Here is a 21,249-nt window from a genome sequence, read left to right on the forward strand (position 1 = left end):
GTGCGTGGTGAATATCTACATGTGTGTGTCTGTGTGTGTGTGAGAGAAAGAGAGAAAATGTGAATGAGTCATCATGTGCAAGTTAAACAAAAGTTAACTATTAACGCAAAACTATTTTCAGCCTAAGCTTTTTTATATTTACAATCACTCTCATTGCTAGTGTGATTTCGCACAGTGAACAGCGAAAATAAATAATGGTATAGTGGCCTACCAAAATAATATTTGTATTCAAAATGGCAAAGAGGCAGTCATGCATATTTTAATTTTTTAAAACCATGAGTAAATCTGATCATGAGCCTGATCAAAAGAGATCTTGAGAAGATGAAACTGCGCAAATGGATCAGGATAGCGGGAGACAGAAGCAAAGTGATCTCATGTCAGCCAGAAAACATGACGGAAGGGGTAACTGTGGGCTCTTCTTGAAGAATAGACTGAATGAGTCTTTTATTTATTTCAAACCATTTGAGGAAACCGATTGCAGCAAGCCAATAAAGTTCAAAAACTAAACTAAACAAAAACTAATCCTAATGAGTACTGTGAACTTAATCCATTTGAGTAAACGAAGCAATATGAGTAGAGTAAACCCAATAATTGAAGAGAACTCAAATCAACTGATTACTGTAAAACTCAATAAGTTAAGATAATTCAAACCGTTTGAGGAAACCGATTGCAACAAACCATTTGAGTTTTAAAAAACTAATCTATATATGTACTGTGAACTTACTCTTTTCAAATGAGTAGAATTAACTTTCAGTCAATTTTGAATTAACTACACTCATTTCATTTGATAAAGTTGACTGTTGGGTTTTACAGTGTAATAGTCAAGTGAACTGAATAGTGATTATTCATACTATTTATGTTTGTAGCTACATGTTTTACTATCCATGACTGACCTATAATGCTATATGGCACAAAATAATTAAAGATGGTTCAGAAATGTGATGTTTTTTTTTTTTTTTTTGCACTATCACCGTTTAGTGACGTCATGTTCCGGGAAAACTGAAATGGTTTGGTGGATGTCGGTTTCGGTAATTTATTTTCTGGTTTTGTTCTGGAAATTATTTATATATAAATTAAGCACTAAAATGTACAGTATGTTTGTATGCACACACATGCAGTAGATTACTTGTTTGAATTTAAATCAGATAGTTACATTCAGAATTTGTAGTCAGTAGGCTAATATAATCTCTTGGATTACATATTTATACTTTGGTAATGTAATCTGAGCACTTTTAGATTACATTTAACCCTTATTTGATGTCACATACTTTGAAGTGGGATAATGTACTATTTTGACAGATACAACAACAAAACAACCTGCTGCAGCCATGGTACAGCAGCAAAAGTTCCTTGATTATTACATTTCTGTCATTTTGACATTTTCTGTCAGTCTTAATACATAATGTAACTACAGAAGAGACAAGCTTTAAATAGAAAACATGATTCAAACTATTTTTTGAATTTTGGGATGCTAATGGTCTAATCCGATTCAATGATTTATGCTAAGCTAAGCTAAAAGTGCTCAAGCAAGACCCGGAGATTGGCTAAATGGATTAAAAAAACTGGTAAAACTCAAGTTTAACTCCAGGGAAGTTGTAAAATGAGACTATTTCCCTTCAAAGTTGGATTGTTCCTTTATTGTCATATAAACCCTCTCCGTTGAAAGAAATTATGAAGAATCACAAATGTATACAAGTGGCAGTTTAATACTGACTTCTTACAAGAAACATCTCAACTCCTATTCCAACATCTTGACACATCTGTTAGCTTCATTCACTCATTACGAGTCTTTCCTGTACATTTCATCTCGCTCTCTAACTCTTTTCCGGCACCATTTCTCCTCCTCGCCTAAAGTTGAAAGCTTTAGTCAACCATGAAACCCATTCGATCGTGAGACACAGAGGAGATCTTCAGAAGCATAAACAAACAAAGAGACGCACGAGAACAAACATCCAGCAGCTCACGATTGATTATTATAATTGAAATATTTCCTCGACAGTTCCATCTGAACGTTTCATCCGTCCGCTGTCAACCAACAACGAGAAACCGAGGCGACTTGAGAAAGTTCTTCCATCAAAAGTTCCCACAAACTACATTAACTTGTTAATCCGCTCGCCCTTCAGCAAACTGAGCAAGGTTGAACCTGCCAGTTTGCTCCTTCATTTCAATTTATTTAGAGCAGTTAAGAAGTCTTTAGAGAGAAATAGGCCTGCTTTCTAATATAGTCTCCATCCAGTTATTATTTGTCTGAGGGAAAGGCCGCTTTATGAATTTAAATATTAGAGATTATTACCTCATTGGGCCTGGGTTATGTTTGTGCATTCTGAATGACCCATGTTTGTTTTTAGGATTATGTTTTATGTATTCGTCTTAAATAGTGTATCTGTGGGTCAGTATTCCTTAATTCATTTAATTAATTAATTTCTTCATTCATGCATTAATGTATTAAAATAACAGCCCGAAATCTTTGCAAATGAATGAAAAAACTAGTAAATTAGTCAGTATATATAGTGTATATATATATATGTATATTTTAAGACTCTCTATATGTAGATTATGGCGTCGAACTGTTGTATAAACACAAAATCACATGAGTAGCAGTACGATGTGGCTGTTTATCGGCACTGGTGGGAGGTGTGTGCCTTACTGCTACGAGTATATTGCGTTTATACAACAGTTAGACGCATAATCGTATATATAAAAAAGAAAATCAAACACAGACAGTCTAAAAACCCTTTTGTAAGAGGAACTACTTTCTTCTGCCATTCATTCAACATCTGCAACTGACGTCAGAACAGGATTCCATATGCGTTTTTGAACAAAAAATAAAGGAAAACGAAGAAAATTATTATTTTTTGGTTGTTCACAAAAAACGAAAAAACAAGATTTTAGCTCGATTTACGTTTTTTAAATTTAGGATAGAAAAACAGAAAAAAATACTTTGAAATTCATTTACAGTACACATGTAGGCGGTGCTGAAAGGCCTATTTTCCTCTGATTGGTCAACCAAATCTGAGCTTGTAAAATCACCCTCAAAACAATAGTCCTCTGCGGACCAGCACCCACATATATATGGGCTGCATGGTGGCGCAATGGTAAGCACGTTTGCCTCACAGCGGTGGCACAGTGGGTAGCACGTTCGCCTCACAGCAAGAAGGTCGCTGGTTCGAGCCTCGGCTGGGTTAGTTGCCGTTTCTGTGTGGAGTTCACTGTTCACTGTGTTTGCGTGGGTTTTCTCCTGATGCTCCGGTTTCCCCCACAGTCTAAAGACATGCAGTACAGGTGAATTGGGTAGGCTAAATTGTCCATAGTGTATGTGTGTGAATGAGTGTGTATGGGTGTATGGATGTTTCCCAGTGATGGGTTGCAGCTGAAAGGGCATCCGCTGCGTAAATCATATGCTGGATAAGTTGGCGGTTCATTCTGCTGATCCGAGACTAATAAAGATTAATAAAAGGACTAAGCCGAAAAGAAAATGAATGAATGAATGAATATATATATATATATATATATATATATATATATATATATATATATATATATATATATATATATAATGCTTAACTAGGTGAATTAGGTTAACTAGGCAGGTTAGGGTAATTAGGCAATTTATTATTGTATAATGATGGTTTGTTCTGTAGAAAAAAAATAGCTTAAAGTTTTAGTTTAAAGTTTAAAATTTTGTCCTTAAAATGTTTTTTAAAAAATTAAAAGCTAATTTTATTCTAGCCAAAATAAAACAAATAAGACTTTCTCCAAAAGAAAAAATATTATCAGACATACTGTGAGAATTTCTTTGCTCTGTTCAACATAATTTGGCAAATAGTTAAAAAAGAAAAGTCCATTTCTCTTTTTGGACTTAAAAATAAATCAAAAAGTTTTTTATTTAAACATGAATGATAATTTCACAATGAAAATGAATGACAGAACAATGAATAAATAAATAAAAATAAAAACAAATAAAAATCTGTATTTTTCTAATGTTAATTTCAGCTATATATTAGCTAAGAATTTAAATAAACTGTTGTTATTATCTGTGTTCATACATACATACTAATTTTAAAAATTTGTAATAATTCGTCTAATATATCTTTTGTATACATTGCGCTGAAAGCCACGTACAAACTGTACAGTATCCTCTGATAGTTGCTGTATGTGGGCGGAGTAATACACAAGGGTGAAGGGTTAAGAGGCTGGACAAGTGCTGTTATTTGCAGAATATCCCATGGCTATCAGCCGATCACATTCAAGAACCAGACAGAACAGTTGTATAAATTATAATATATAATAATAATATAATAATAATTATTACATATAATAATTAAAAAATAAGGTAAGGGTAATTAGGCAAATCATTATATAACAGTGGTTTGTTCTGTAAACAATCAAAAAAACATTGCTAATATAAGGGGCTAATAATATTGACCTTAAAATGTTTAACAAAAATCTAAATCTAAACTGCTTTTACTCTAGCCCAAATAAAACAAATAAGACTTTCTCCAATAGAAAAAAAATATTATATTAAATACTGTGAAAAATTCCTTCCTCTGTTAAACATCATTTGGGAAATGTTTGACAGATTAGCATCTTGGTCAAAAAAGGCAAAAAAGAAATTCTTTTGTAGTTGCATTAGTCTAGCACATGATGTAACCACAGAAGATTCTAGCTTCAAATAGGAAAATTACCTAAACTCTTTGGTAATTTTTGAGTGAGATGCTAATGGTCCAATCCAATTCAATGATAAGTGCTAAGCTAAGCTAAAAGTATTTCTGCCAGACCTAGATATCGCTTCAAAAAACGGTAGAACTCAACTACTTAACTCTAGGGGAGTAATAAAATGAGCTTACACTGTACACAATTTCCTGTAGATTCTACAGTAACTTATTTATATATATATATATATATATATATATATATATATATATATATATATATATATATATATATATATATATATATATATATATATATATACTTCATTATTTCTTTTTAGACATACAAGTCATTTACACAACAGTCAGGTGCTCTAAACTGCATACATTTTTATTTATTTATTATTTTTTTCCTACATAAACATTGAATTGATTACTACATTTGACTAACTTTCTATCGGAAAGCCATTCACACAGCAGACTTGCAGATGCACAAAGCTCTAAAGGCGTAGCTCAATTAAATTTATTTATTTGTATATTTGAGTCTCTTTACCTACCCCAATTATAAATTGATTTGCAAATATTCCAGCAGAAGCAGTGAAGCGATAGAGCGTAGGGGAGCTGCATTAATTGTTTAACACCTCTGAAAGTTTGCCAGAAACTTCATATTGCTCCGTTGTTTAGCTGCACGTTTAATTATCAATGCACAATTAGACAGCCTCTCCAAAAGAATCATTACAAGTGTGCTTAAAATTCCGAGCGTTGCGGTGTGCTGTAAACCGAAAGCTGCACCAGCGTTCAGATACACAGGAGGAGGAGAGGCAGATAAGAGCCTCAAACAGCGGATGAGTGGCACTGATTTTAATGCTTCGTGGAGATGTTTTCTGGCAGATCTCTTATGAGGTGTCTGTAATAGTTTGTGAGAGCACACACTGTAAACATGAGCGACGGGGTGCATGTGTGTGGAGCGGTGGCCATTTCCCAGGAGAGAGAGGGAGCTGATTCAATCTCTGACTCCCGCCGTCACACACACATACACACACGTTGCACACACAGCTTGCTCTGGCTAATCTGCAAATTAAATTATTTCTGGAACTTTGGAATCCAGCTGTTTTTTCTTGAGCATTTTGAGGAGACAGAATTCACTATACCTTAAAGGAACACTGCACCTAAGGCTCATTTTAATACTCCCCTAAAGTTAAATAGATGAGTTTTACCAGTTTTAAATCCATTCAGCCTTTTCAGCACTTTTAGCTTAGCATAGATCATTGAATCGGTTTAGACCATTAGCATCGCCAAAGAGTTTAGGTATTTTCCATTAGGTAATTTTCCAACCCAGGCTCATTATGGATACGTACCCAGGTCTACATTTCTGGGGACATCGAAATACGTAACTTGAGATACATCTGCTGGCGGGTTTTGTGTTAGAAAATCCACCAGAGGCCACTGTGTACGATTTTTGATGGTCTCAAATTTCTCTTGCGTGTCCTTTTCTCGTATAAATATACCAAAGGGCACAATATACAATTCAGCCGACCAGGCCAGCTTGCTGTTGACTGACTGACTGACTGACTGACTGACTGACTGACTTACTGACTGGCTGACCGACTGACCCACCCCGTCCCTAAACCCAACTGATAGCGTTTTCAAAATCAGTCTAGAAAAAGAAAAGCAGTCATGGCCACGTGATTTCACCATGTTTTTAGCCTGTTTTTTATTTTATTTAGTTATTTCGTCACGTTAGAATTATAAGGTTCTATCTGACATTTTTGTCAAAATTTTGTTATTGACATATTCTTAATAATGACAACTTATTTACAGTATGGGATGTTTTTTTTAGTTTGTGGCCCTTTAAAAAAAAGTTAAATTTGTGGAAAGTCGCTTCTCATGTGAAATTGTACAGGGAAGAAGCCAGTCTGTAGAGTTCACAGCTAAATATTTAGCGTTTGCATGTCATTTATGGCACAATTCATTAAAAATAATTGTAATATAACATTAATTACAATTTGATTTAAAAAAGCACCTGAATTGTTTTACATTTTGTGATTTTTATTCAGCTGAATTAAAATCTATTTTCCATTCATATATTAGCAAATGTTTTGCAGTGTTTGCATGTCCTTTACTGCATAGACTTCATTAAAATAGAAGTAACATTTAAATTATTTACATAAATAACATTTATTACAAGTTGATTTTTAAAAAGCACCTAAATAGTTTTAAAATTTATGATTTGTTTTTTCAGTTTTTCATCATTGACGATTTCTTAAAAATACTGTAAAAATCTTGTCTCATCTCATTCTCGTGAACCCAATCTTGTGTCGTGTCTTGTGGAGTAAGTGTCTCGTTACACTGCTAGTTAGCAGTACAGTAAGATAAAATGCTGTCCAAGCGCTGCTATTTTCACAGAGTTTGTTCTGTTTCTGTATTTGGGCTTGACACAAAGAAAGAAGTAGTTACAATTTATTTTTAATTATGTTTAAGAATATTTCAAAAAAATTATATTAAAAAGATATAGCTCTAGCATATGACAAAGGAGAACTTTTAAAATCTCTCCCTGTTCTGAGCTGAATTTGGCCAAAAACTTGTCCTTAAAAAAGGAGATTAAAGAAGCTGTGGATTGTGAGCTATAATCTGTAAGTATTTTTGTTAAAATTGATATCTAACATGCATTGTTTCTAGTGTTAACTGTATTTTGTAGCAAGGACGTAAGGATGTAAACAAGAATGTTTGGCACAGTTAACAATTTTGCTACAAACAAATTCATATTTATCCATCAAACCCCTGTAAACACCCACAATCTTCACTAGCGTGTGCAGTTTTCTCTCTATGTGGTGGCTTTTCACGTGTTCTACATTTAAAATAATAATGTTGGTTTTGCAAAAGATACGTGAACGTTTCGTATTAGCTACACATGCTTATTACCCGAATATATATGAAAAACTTGTCAGATTTTATTTTAGAGAGCAGGCATGAGGTTCAGCGATGTCCCTTTTTATTTTCTGTAACTGATTCAGGCTCAAACTGATACGGTACACTACACTACACTGACATTATTCACATAACAGAGTGGATGCTAGTAGAGGCATGACATTTCCTGGTGATGTTTAGCCATGATAGCTGAGTAGCAGAAATAAAATTAAGGTAAGATATTGTATGTGAAAATATAGCTTGTTTTTTTTTTTTTTTTTTATGAAGCGTGAGTACACTTTGTTTTGCACCCTATAGACACAACCTAGCCTTAAAAAAACACTCTGCACCACCCCTTTAACATTCAAGTAGGATAGCCTAATGCATCATAATATTCGGACTGAACGTTTTGATTGGATGAATTTTTTTGGTCTCACACCTTCCACAGAATATTAAAATACATACTGTATGTAAATACATTAGTTCCACTTTATTTAATAATTGCTATCAGGATGTGAAGAGACTTTCAACCAGAATAACTAAAATTGTCTCTGAATTATCAATGACCTATTGCTGTGTTTCCTAACCCTGTTCCTGAAGGCACACCAACAGTCCACATTTTCAACCTCTCCCTAATCAAACACACCTGAATCATCTTATCATAACATCAGAAGAGACTCCAAAACCTGAAATGAATGGGTCAGATAATGGAGACATCCAAAATATGTACTGTTGGTGTGCCTCCAGGAACAGGGTTGGGAAACACTGACCTATTGCACCCTTAACTATATCATATAATAAAGTGCATACCTTTAATTTAAGGGGCTCAGCATTCTATAGGCTCAAATAAGATAAATTAAATAGGTCTGAAGTGATCCCTGAAAGCACAAGTGGTCCCCTATTTACTGTGCTCTAGAATTGAACCCATTCTTATGCGTCTTCAGTTCATTAGATAAGAAAACATCATCAGAAAGTGTTTCTAAGAAGACTAAAATTGGGGTCAAAAATTAATCGTTCCAACATTCTGCCTTTGATATAGACCCATCTTTAAATCTATTCACAAAAAATTCACGCTTTATTAGTAGAAAATCAATTCTGTGCACTTGAATTCTTTTTTAAAACATGAAAGAAAAAGAACTGAACTTCTGGATAGAGCACAAAAGCTGTAATAGAGCAGAGAGTGAAGGAAAACAGCGTGTTCCTGTGAGCCGCCGGCTTCATTTGACATTGAGCAGGTACTGAAAGCTCCGTCGGGCTACTTTTCATTCAGAAATGCAGAACCAAATGTGTTGGGCAGGAAAATAGCAGCTATTTGAATACGAATTGGCATGCTTTGCAAACAAAAAGTGCATCCTGTCAGCTCTGAGTTCACCATGTCCGGGATAATCATTTTTTCAGTTGAGTTGGATGTCCTGAACTGACTCGCATGAAGCAAAATAAAAACAGAGATGAAATACTCAATGTGCTGTCATCTGTGTGTCCACTGACACAATGGCACTGATCTGATTGCTACCTAAAACAAATACTTAATAGTGAGGGTTATACATCCAAAACTTATGCAGCTACCTTTGTGAGGACTTCCATATTGATTTTTATACTGTAGAGACTATTCTATGTCCATATCTCAACCCTATCCCCAAACCTAACCCTGACAGTAAACAATCTGCATTTTTACATCTTAAAAAAACTTCATTATGTGTGATTTATGAGACGTTTTCATCATGAGGACCAATACATAAATAAATAAACAAACAAATAAATAAAATGTCTCCACAAGGTCAATATTTACTGGTATTGCTATACTTGTGGGCACAGTTGGTTCACATTTATAAAAAATACAAGGTCATACACACATACAGACACACACACACATGCACTCACGCATGCACACACACCCAAACTAGTTAAACAGGGACTTTCTGTTGATCTAATTTTATAGCTGATCTAATTAAATAGCTTAAACGTATTAATTACAATAGACTAAAGCTTGAAATAAATTTATGAATTAATAGATAAATAAATAAATAAATAAATGAATAAAGTAATATATAATAATAAAGTGAATTAACCATTACAACTATTTTATTGTACAATACAAAAACACATGCTAAGTTTTTATTTAACAATATTGCATTATTAGTAATGATTAAAAAAGTAACAGATGATGGCACAATACATATAAAATAAATACATATGAATATGTATTTAGGGGGGGGGGGAGCCCCCTGCTCCCCCCCTGCTCTTCAGATCAGTGAGGAAAATGTGCGTCAGATCTTCAGTAAACAGAAGAGAAGGAAAGCACCAGGGCCAGATGGTGTCTCACCAGCCTGTCTGAGAACCTGCGCTGACCAGCTGGCTCCCATTTTCTCCCATATCTTCAATAGATCACTGGAACAGCGCAAAGTTCCATCCTGCTTTAAGCGCTCCACCATCATCCCAATCCCAAAGAAGCCAAAGATCACAGGACTCAATGACTACAGACCTGTGGCCTTAACATCTGTGGCCATGAAGTCATTCGAAAGACTGGTGCTAGCATATCTGAAGGACATCACTGGACCCCTGCTGGACCCCCTGCAGTTCGCCTATAGAGCAAACCGGTCTGTGGATGATGCAGTCAACATGGGACTGCATTATACCCTACAACATCTGGACAAACCAGGGAACTACGCAAGGATTCTGTTTGTGGACTTCAGTTCTGCCTTTAACACCATCGTCCCATCACTGCTTGAGTACAAACTGGCCCAGCTCTCTGTTCCTAGCTCTGTCTGTCAATGGATCACCAGCTTTCTGACAGATAGACAGCAGCTAGTCAGAATAGGCAAAATCACATCCGACAGCCGCACCATCAGCACTGGTGCCCCCCAGGGATGTGTTCTTTCTCCACTGCTCTTCTCCTTGTACACCAACGACTGCACTGCAAAAGACCCCTCCATCAAACTCATTAAGTTTGCAGACGACACTACTGTTATCGGCCTCATCCAGAACGGTGACGAGTCTGCATACAGACAGGAGGTGGAGCGGCTGGCGTTATGGTGCAGATACAACAACCTGGAGCTGAACACGCTCAAAACAGTGGAGATGATAGTGGACTTCAGGAGAAACCCCCCTGCACTCCCCCCACTCACCATCATGAACAGCACTGTGGCTGCAGTAGAGTCATTCAGGTTCCTGGGCACCACCATCTCTCAGGATCTGAAGTGGGACACTCATATAGACTCTATTGTGAAGAAAGCCCAGCAGAGACTGTACTTCCTTCGTCAGCTGAGGAAGTTCAACCTGCCACAGGAGCTGCTCGTACAGTTCTACTCAGCTGTCATCCAATCCATCCTCTGCACTTCAATCACCGTCTGGTTCGGCTCAGCTGCCAAAACTGACCTCTGTAGACTACAGCGAATAGTCCGGACTGCTGAACGAATCACTGGCACTACCCTTCCTACACTTCAAGGACTGTACTCTTCCAAAGTGAGTAAAAGGGCTCGCAAAATCACTCTGGACCCCTCACACCCAGCACACTACCTGTTCGAACTGTTACCGTCTGGTCGGCGCTTTAGAGCACCGAGCACAAAAACAGCCAGACACAGGAAAAGTTTCTTTCCTCAGGCTGTCTACCTTATGAACAGTTACTGTAAATATTCCCCTACTGTGCAATAAATATGTGCAATACTTTCTCATACGCACTTGTACACAGCACCTTATATCAATATACAATGCAATACTTTCTACATTCGCACTTGTACACAGCACCTTATAACCTGTATATTTATAACAATCTGTACATACAACTCAACATCCAGGTTTCTTCACTAACCGCATCTGTTTAATGTTCATCATTTTTTATTATTATTATTTTATTTTTTCAGATTATTTTGTGTTGTCACATGTCACTTTATGTACACTGGAAGCTTCTGTAGCCAAAACAAATTCCTTGTGTGTGTGAAGCACACTTGGCAATAAAACTGATTCTGATTCTGATTCTGATATTATATTACATATGAAAATATATATATTACCAATATTTTTTATATCGAATTACCTAAATGTCATAATATTATATATGGAATAATATTTTATACTTTGTCTGTATTTTTAGCAGCACCATCTTTTATCATATGTTATACAATAGTAGCAATCAAATGATTATGTATAATGAATAATAAATAATAATATGTGTGTTTATTTATAATTAAAAAAAAAATAATAATTATGAAAATAATAATAATAATAATTTTAACAGGATGCATGGTGGTGCTATGGGTAGCACAATTGCCTCACAGCAAGAAGGTCGCTGGTTCGAGCCCCAGCTGTGTCAGTTGGCATTTCTGTGTGGAGTTTGCATGTTCTCCCCGTGTTGATGTGGGTTTCCTCCGGGTGCTCTGATTTCCCCCACAACTCTAAAGACATGCGCTATAGGTGAATTGGGTAAGCTAAATTGTCCGTGGTGTATGTGTGTGAATGAGTGTGTATGGATGTTTCCCAGTGATGGGTTGGAGCTGGAAGGGCTTCCTCTGCGTGGGACATATGCTGGAAAAGTTGGTGGTTCATTCCGTTGTGGCGACCCCTGATTAATGGACTAAGCGGAAAAGAAAATGAATAATAATAATAATAATAATAATAATAATAATAATAATAATAAAGAAGATGATGATGATGATGATGATGGTGGCTATAATAATAATAATAATAATACTAATAAAATAATAATAATATGCCTAATAATAATGATAGTAATAATATCAATAATGATGACGATAATAATAATAATAATAACAATAATAATAATAATAATAATAATAATGATGATGCTGATGATGATGATGACTATAATAATAATAATAATAATAATAATAATAATAATAATAATAATAATAATAATAATAATAATAATAATAATAATAATGATGATAATAATAATAATATTAATAATAATGATGACGATAATAATAATAATAATAATAATGATGGCTATAATAATAATAATAAAAATTATAACATGCCTAATAATGATGATAATGATAATATAAATTATAATGACGATAATAATAATAATAATAATAATAATAATAATAATAATAATAATAATAATAATAATAATAATAATGATGATGTTGATGATGATGGCTATAATAATAATAAAAATAATAATATGCCTAATAATGATGATAATATTAATAATGTTGATGATAATAGCAATAATAATATTAATAATAATAATGCTGATGATGATGACTATAATAATAATAATAATAATAATAATAATAATAATAATAATAATAATAATAATAATGATAATAATAATAATAATAATAATAAATAATATACCTAATAATGATGACAATAATATTATTAACATTGATGACGATAATAATAATAATAATAATAATAATAATAAAGATGATGATGATGATGATGATGATGATGACTATAATAATAATATATATTTTTTAAATCTGCCTAATGATGATAATAATAATAATAATAATAATAATAATAATAATAATAATAATAATAATAATAATAATAATAATAATAATAATAATAACAACAAAATGGAGAAATAGTGGCCATGCCAAATGTCAAAGTTACTTCAAACTACAAAAAGCATTATCGATCTTAAAAGTTTATTTGTCTTTTAAGTAAAAAAAGAGGTTTAATTTTTCATCTAAGCAGAACTCAGCAGAATCAGACGAGTCCCATAAGCAGCTGCTCACAGTTCAGTTAGACAACTCTCTCGGTGCGAGCAGTCAAGTTTACACTCTTCTCCTCAGTAAAGTAAAGTAGAGAGAAGAGACGGTGTGAAATCCTGCAGCAGAGCGAGTGCTGGGATAATCTCCTGCGAACACTGAGCCGTCTGTGCGGACAAGATGTAACAATTCAAAACGCACACAAAAGGGATTTAATTGAACTCTGCAGAAATCAATAGCTCAGCTTTGGTCCATTTCATTCCATGACAGAAATCAGGACTCTAAGTGAATTTTAACTCGAGGACGGGGAGGAATGGAAAACAGAGGGAAAGAGAGAGAGAGAAAAAAACATTGGTGGTGTGGAAGAAAAGAGTTGGGAAAGGAGAGAAAGTGGAATGTCCTTTCGTGGCAAAGTAAACACTTAGCAGCTAAACGAGTCTCTGTCCACATCATATTCAAAGGGATATTTCACCCAAAATTGAACACTTTGCCATCATTTACTGAACCTTCACTTGTAGCAAACATTTTTTTGGGTTCCTTTTTTCTGTTGAGCACAGAAGATTCATTTATTCATTCATTTTCCTTCGGCTAAGTGCCTTTATTCATCAGGGGTCGCCGCAGTGGAATGAACCACCAACTTATCCAGCATATGTTTTACACAGCGGATACCCTTCCAGTTGCAACCTAGTACTGGGAAACATCCATACACACTCACATTCACACTAATACAATAAGGCCAATTTAGTTTATTCAATTCACCCATCTACCATATGTCTTTGGACTGTGGGGGAAACCGGAGCACCCAAAGGAAACCCATGTGAACATGCAACATGCAAACTCCACACAGAAATGCCAAAAGGCTCAGCCGGCACTTGAACTAGCAACCTTCTTGCTGTGAGGTGACAGTGCTAACCACTAAGCCACCGTGTCGCCCCAGCACAATGTTTTTAAAAAATGTTAGAAACCTGTAACCATTGACTTCCATGGTATTTTTTATTTATTTTTTGACTATGGAAGTCAATGGTTACAGGTTTCTAACATTTTTCAAAGTATATTCTTTTGTGTTCAACAGAAAAATAAAAGTTTATGGAAACATTTGTGGATTAGTAAAGGTTCAGTTTTGGGTGTGCAGGATGTCTTTTTTTCCGCTCAGACTGAATTATTTAAGGTGAATACTGCACGCTAGCAGCAAACGCATCACAAATTTTGCGTCATTCGTGCCATCTAACAGCTATGCAACTCTACTTGTGGATTTACATTGACATTGAGTGTAATATTTTTATGTAAATACTTACATTTGCATTTAGTGTGAACTCTGCATTGAAGAGGACATAATGAGACGCCAAATAAATCTTTGGGTGTCCCCAGAATGTGTCTGTGAAGCTTTTGTTCAAAATAGCATGGAAATTTTATTAGAGGTTTGTCTAATAGGTGTTTCTCAACCACGTTCCTGGAGAATCACCAGCTCAGTACATTTTTCCATATTCCTTTAACCAAACACACTTGATTCAGATCATCAGCTCATTAACAGAGACTGAAACAGGCATTGTAAATCTCAAACTACTTGAGCTAGTAAATAGAAATAGTGAAAATAATAATGAAAGAAATAATAATAATAAAATAAAAATTAATAGTGAAAAAATTATAAGAAAATAAGAAAAAAAACTGTGAAAAAAAATAATAATAGTAAAAAAATAATAAGAAAAAAATAAAAGAATAGTGAAAAAAATAATAGTGAAAAAGGTGTAAATCTGCTAATTTGCAATTGGAGTGACTTTTCATAATTTATGTAAAAAAATAAATGAATGAATAAACAAACAAACAAACAAACAAAGAAAGAAATAAATACAAAAATAAATACAAAAATAAATAAATAAATAAATAAATAAATAAATAAATAAATAAATAAATAAATAAATAATAAATAAATAAATAAATAAATAAGCAAATAAATAAATACGTACATACATACATACATACATACATACATACATACATACATACATACATACATACATACATACATACATACATACATACATACATACATACATACATAAATAAATAAATAAATAAATAAATAAATAAATAAAGTGTGTGGATGGATTTTTACCATTAACAGGTTGGTTGTTTTTGACACACTCTGGACACAAACATATTTGAAACTAATTTGACATATTTAACTGCAAGTCAAAGGAAACATAACTAAAAAAAGACAAAAAGACAACAAAAAAATCTAAATAAAAACAAAAACAAATAAAGAATCTAAAAGAACAAATACTTCAAGCAAATGCTAAATTCAGATTTAGATAGAAACATTTCAACCAACCAAACAACTAAATAAATAAATAAATAAATAAATAAATAAATAAATATTATGCAGATTACTAAGAACACAAAGTCTGAAACTGTTTTGTAAAAGTAACATATAAAATACAAAGCAACAAAAATAAATCACCGCTGCCACTGAGTACTAACGTAAAGGCAGATTTTTTTCAGATTTTAGGTCTTATTTTTTATCAAACATATAACTCAAACTGATACTAAATAACACATAACTGATCATAAAGCATGGACTATGACATCTGATATAACGGAAAAATAAACAAATGGTCAGACTTTATATTGATGGTCCGTTTGTTGAATTTAAGTTACATTGCATCTACATGCCAACTAATTCTCATTCGATTATAAGTAAACTGTTAGGTTGGGGTTAGTGTTAGTTGACAGGTACTTGCAAAGATTCTTATAGTCAGTTAAATAATGACAGAGCAGTATCAACAGATATTAAGCAGACAGTCTACTAATACTCAAATAGACCATCAAAATAAAGTGTTACCAAACAAACAAGTTTGTGTCTCAGGATGTGTGTGAATGTGCTGGTTTTCCACTCACGTGTTGGGCTTGTGTGGCAGCAACCGGTCGTCTAGGTCGAGCAGAGCAGACGTGTGCTGGATCAGACGACTGCTGTAATGAGCTGAGTTCCTCCTGAGAGTGAGCAGACTCTGGCTGAACTTCAGGCCCATCTCCTCCAGCTCCTGTGTGCCCGTCTGCAGACCCTGATACACACCCAAAACACAACACGAAAGAGGCCTTTCATGAGCCTTCTGTATTTGAAAAGTGAACATTTGTTTACGAAATTACAGCCTCTTCCCCCTGTGTGTATCACTCCGCCCTCAGTGAGTACCAAGCGGAGGACTAAACTTATTATTGCTTGATAAATACTGCGGCAGTTGAATCACAAAATTACTTTTGAGACTTTTTTAGGCGAGAATGTTGTTGTTTAGATTAGCTGGTCGAGTTGACATGTTTTATTATTTATATTAATAAATAATCCCGACAACTATTTAATCGCAGTTTTTTATTATCATTATTTTAAAATTCTATTGCTTACTGGCCTTGAATGCACACATACAGACAAACAATGGGTCACAGGTTACGTTAGGGTACATAAGCCCTGATTTGACTCCATACTGAACACACACACACAGATAAACAAAGGGTCACAGGAGAGGTTATGGTGTTGAACACTGACATGTAATAGACATCATCACGCATTTCAACCAATGACAACATTTAGGATCAGCTTTCCATTCAAGCCACACCATTCAAGATGCACCATGCCACTTTCTCCAAACCTCGCAGATGGCCTTCATTAAAAATGAACGACTTCTCACGTGTTTAGATGCTCTAGTAAGCAGCAGTGTGTGGACGCACAATGGACCTGGAATAGTACTACGGAAAAATGGAGGAAGGTATATTGAACTGTACTATTAAATTGTCCTTTTGTTCTTAAATCTCCACCACATGGCAGAGTTCACAGAACTAGGGCTCTATTTTAACGATCTAGGCGCAAAGTCTAAAGCGCATAAGGGCTTGTCCAAATTCACTTTTGCTGTTTTAAAGATGGAAAAATGCGGTTTCCGCCGCAGCACATGGTCTAACAGGGTTGTGCTTATTTTCTTTATAAGTTATGGGTGTGTTTTGAGTATAAACCAATCTCATCTCCTATTCCCCTTAAGAGTCAGTTGTGTCCTGCCACGGCGCATTTGCTTTTTACATGGGGGACTTTGTAAGAAGAAAAACGCTTCACTAGCGAGAAAACAAACTGATCATCTGCTGCGCGAGGATAAAGAATGTGCCTCTTCCATTCGGCCTTTACTTTTACTTTCTCTTTCTCTCTTTCGTGGATAATGAAACGGTTTTGTTGTATGCACTCCACTGAAGACATCCATTAGCCTACACGTTTCATTTCATTTGTTAAGTGCAATGATTTGTTTCTAAATTCAGTTCTAATTTACAGCAAAGGAATAAACAAACAGTAAAAAACTGAGTTATATCCAAACACACTCCCTACGCCCCATATGATCCAAAACCCAACAGGTGGACAAATCTAAGCTTGTTTTTAATAAAACAACTATAAATTCATTCTCTTTTCGGCTTAGTCCCTTTATTAATCTGGGTTCGCCACAGCGGAATAAACCGCCAACTTATCCAGCACATGTTTTACGCAGCAAATGCCCTTCCAGCCGCAACCCATCACTGGGAAACCCACACACACTCATTCACACACACATACACTATGGACAATTTAGCTAACTCAATTCACCTGTACCGCATGTCTTTGGACTGTGGGGGAAACCAGAGCACCCGGAGGAAACCCACGCAAACGCAGGGAGAACATGCAAACTCCACACAGAAACACCAACTGACCCAGCTGAGGCTCGAACCAGCGAGCTTCTTGCTATGAGGCGACAGCCACTGCGGCACCCACAAATATAAATATGTATAATAAATAAATACTACTACTAATAACATAATAAAAGCAACTTATCATGAATTAACTGAAAAAAGCCCCCCGAGATGAAGGAATGGAGGCAGTGGTTTTTATATTTATGTAGAAAGTAATAATTTTTGCAATATTTTATTCCTTCAATTCTTTTTCATTTGTAAAGATATTTGTGTATTTCTGTACATCCTGCGCATCTTAAGCAATGTGTAAGCTAGGCTGAAAGCTGAAAGCAGGTCTAAAGTCCAGTGCAGAGTGCATCTGTGCTAGACTTGTTTCAGCTGGTCTATTGAACAGTCTATTTTAGTTCCTTAAAATAGCAACACCCAACAATGCACCTTAACACACCTCTTTTCTAGACCGGAACACCCATGAGTCCACAAAGTGGCACAAATGGATTTGCTATTTAAACAACGTGGCGCAAAACGGGAAAATTAAGGTTGCGCTTGTCTAAAAATAGCAACAAGTCGGGTCAAACACATCTTGCGTCTTATTGCACCGGGTGTATGATAGGGTCCCTAAAGTTTTTTGTGATCACTGCTAAGCTAAATTTTCTAGTGACACTTTAGATTAGGTCACAATCCACTGTATTAACAAACCATTAACTAACACTACTAGCTTAATAAACTATTAATTAGCCGTTTATGAATAGTTAGTAGGGTAGAAGTTGGGTTTAGATTTAGGAATGCAGATTAAGATCATACTTTATAATTAGTAATGAAAAGTTTATATTTTAATATTGGACAGGTAATAAACCAGTAGTTAACAGCAAGAATTGAGACCTAAACTAAAGTTTTACCAAATTTTTATTAACTTCAAGAGTAAATATCATGTCATTTAATGAGCTTTTTTTTCTAAACCTAGTCCTAACGAACCACTATTCTGCAGATTTCATATGCTTCTCTTATCACTTCACAATACTGTATGTCATATTCAATGTGGTCCTGTGGTGTCTTCCAATGCTAAGCAATCAATAGCCATGCAGTTTAAAAAAAAATACATGTTTATGACTATAGTTCACAGATATCTTCCTCTTACTGGCAGTCTCAGTATTTCTCAGTGTTTTGTAGCATTGAGTCAGAGCCAGACAGAATCTGCACACCAACTCTCCTCTCATATAATTCACTGTTCCGGAAACGACCATTAATGGAAATCCAGACTCTAACAATATCTTCTGTCACTAGTAAACAAACACAGCGCAGGCACTGAAACTGTCATGTATCCCTGCACACACACAAACACACAATCCTGCTTCAGTGAGCTGTACATTACTATATATAAAAGTCACTGCATAGGATTTCAGAATAAGACTTGTAAATATATACTGTATTTAAACAAACACACATATGAATTATATTCTATTACATTACATTAAATTACACTATATGAAAAAACAATGCACCAAGTGATCATTTAATTCATATGATACATATTTTGTAATAATCCATGTGCTATTAATAATAATAATAATAATAATAATAATAATAATAATAATAATAATAATAATAATAATAATAATAAATAACATGATATGAATATTTATTATATATTAATTTAAATTCATATATTGTAAATTAATGAAACATATATCTGCGTGTGTGTATATTACATGAAATAAAAATACACTCTAAAAAATAACTCAAGAGGTCTGTTACCACTACACAATTTAATACATTGTTTTAACATAAACATTATAAATTGCTAATTAGATTAAAACTTTTAAGTTGTCAGAATAATTGTATTAACTTTTCACAACAGGAAAATATTGATAATTACATCAACTAAAAAATGCAACTTTAAAGGTAAATATACCGGTCAATTAGTTTAAAACAATATTTAACTTGTAGCAACCCAAAGAAATTGGGTTAATAACTCAATTTTTCCACACAAATGGAGTTCTAGATTTCAAAGCTCCTACCCCACTGAACAAGAAAGTAGCAAGATGGACAAGTTTTAGGCAGACTGTTTGGCACAAACGACATTTTAAGGTGAGATATCTGAGTTAAATTTCAAATCAATTTTCTCCATTTCACTAGAGTGTTGGCTACTCATGGTAAATACAATTGATGTTAGCAGTGTTTTTTAACTCGTAAATGTTATTTTTTTTTTGTTGTTTTTACAAGAATACACAAAAATTTGTGGAGGACCTTGAGAGGCAAGTGATGACAACTGCCATCATTGGTGTTCAGTCTACTTTGGAATTGAACCACAAGTCGGAAACCATCATGGCTGAGGGCATGAGAATCCTAAATGGAATGGACATCTCAAGGTGCTGTGCTCTGCTGATGGGCATAATATATGCTCTGAATCTAATCTACCTTAAAGAACTTGATGGGCTGAAGCTCAGTGCAAAAGTAATGCGTCTCAAGAACATTATTTTCTAAAGTCTCTACATTGCTATGTTGCACGTTATGTTGTTTTGTATTTTTAGGTCCACACATTGATGTTTTTTGTTATTTTTCATACTGTTTATATGCAGTACACATTTTTGTTTAATAAAATACTGAAAAAATGTGGTTTAAAATAAATAAACAATTACAAGAAAACAAAGATGTTGAATATATTCCTTACAAGCAACTAAATGAACAGTAAATTTTAAAACATACAAAAATTTTAACAATTTCAGCTACTTAATTGAGGTTCTAAACTGAAAACGTGCATGTATAATTATAGTAATTAGGTACATAACACTGGACTTCTTTAAAATTTCAATAAAAAATAGTTAAAACAACTTAATTTTTTGAGTACTCAACTTAAAAAAAGTGAGTTTATGCTATGTAAAATGCCTCTGATTGAAGAGAAAAAGGTTATTTGGCTAACATAAAGTTTGTTGTCTGAAATTTTTTGTTAGACGTTGTCGTAACTTGAATATATTAATGCAAACTGTTATTTGGTCTAAACAAATCTATTTTTTAGAGTGTAAAATGTAAAATCAGATTATATTACATTATATTATATTATATTATATTATATTATATTATATTTATTATATTATATTATATTATATTATATTATATTATATTATATTATATTATATTATATTATATTTATTATATTATATTATATTATATTATATTATATTATATTATATTATATTTATTATATTATATTATACTATATTATATTATATTATATTATTTTATATACATTTATATATATATATATATATATATATATATATATATATATATATATATATATATATATATATATATATATA

The 21,249-nt window shown here is 33.7% G+C and overlaps 1 protein-coding gene across 2 annotated transcripts in view; it reads right to left on the reverse strand.

Moving 5' to 3' along the window:
* Positions 1-21,249, reverse strand: part of LOC130219172 (cytosolic carboxypeptidase 4) — a 304,487-nt gene that overhangs the window by 16,430 nt on the left and 266,808 nt on the right. For both annotated transcript variants that reach the window (XM_056451477.1, XM_056451478.1), the window contains exon 23: positions 16,136-16,299. In XM_056451477.1, the coding sequence (XP_056307452.1) occupies positions 16,136-16,299 (164 nt within the window). The remainder of the gene's footprint in view (positions 1-16,135; positions 16,300-21,249) is intronic.

Source organism: Danio aesculapii, chromosome 25 (assembly GCF_903798145.1).
Source record: "Danio aesculapii chromosome 25, fDanAes4.1, whole genome shotgun sequence".
In the NCBI taxonomy this organism is placed as follows: domain Eukaryota; kingdom Metazoa; phylum Chordata; class Actinopteri; order Cypriniformes; family Danionidae; genus Danio; species Danio aesculapii.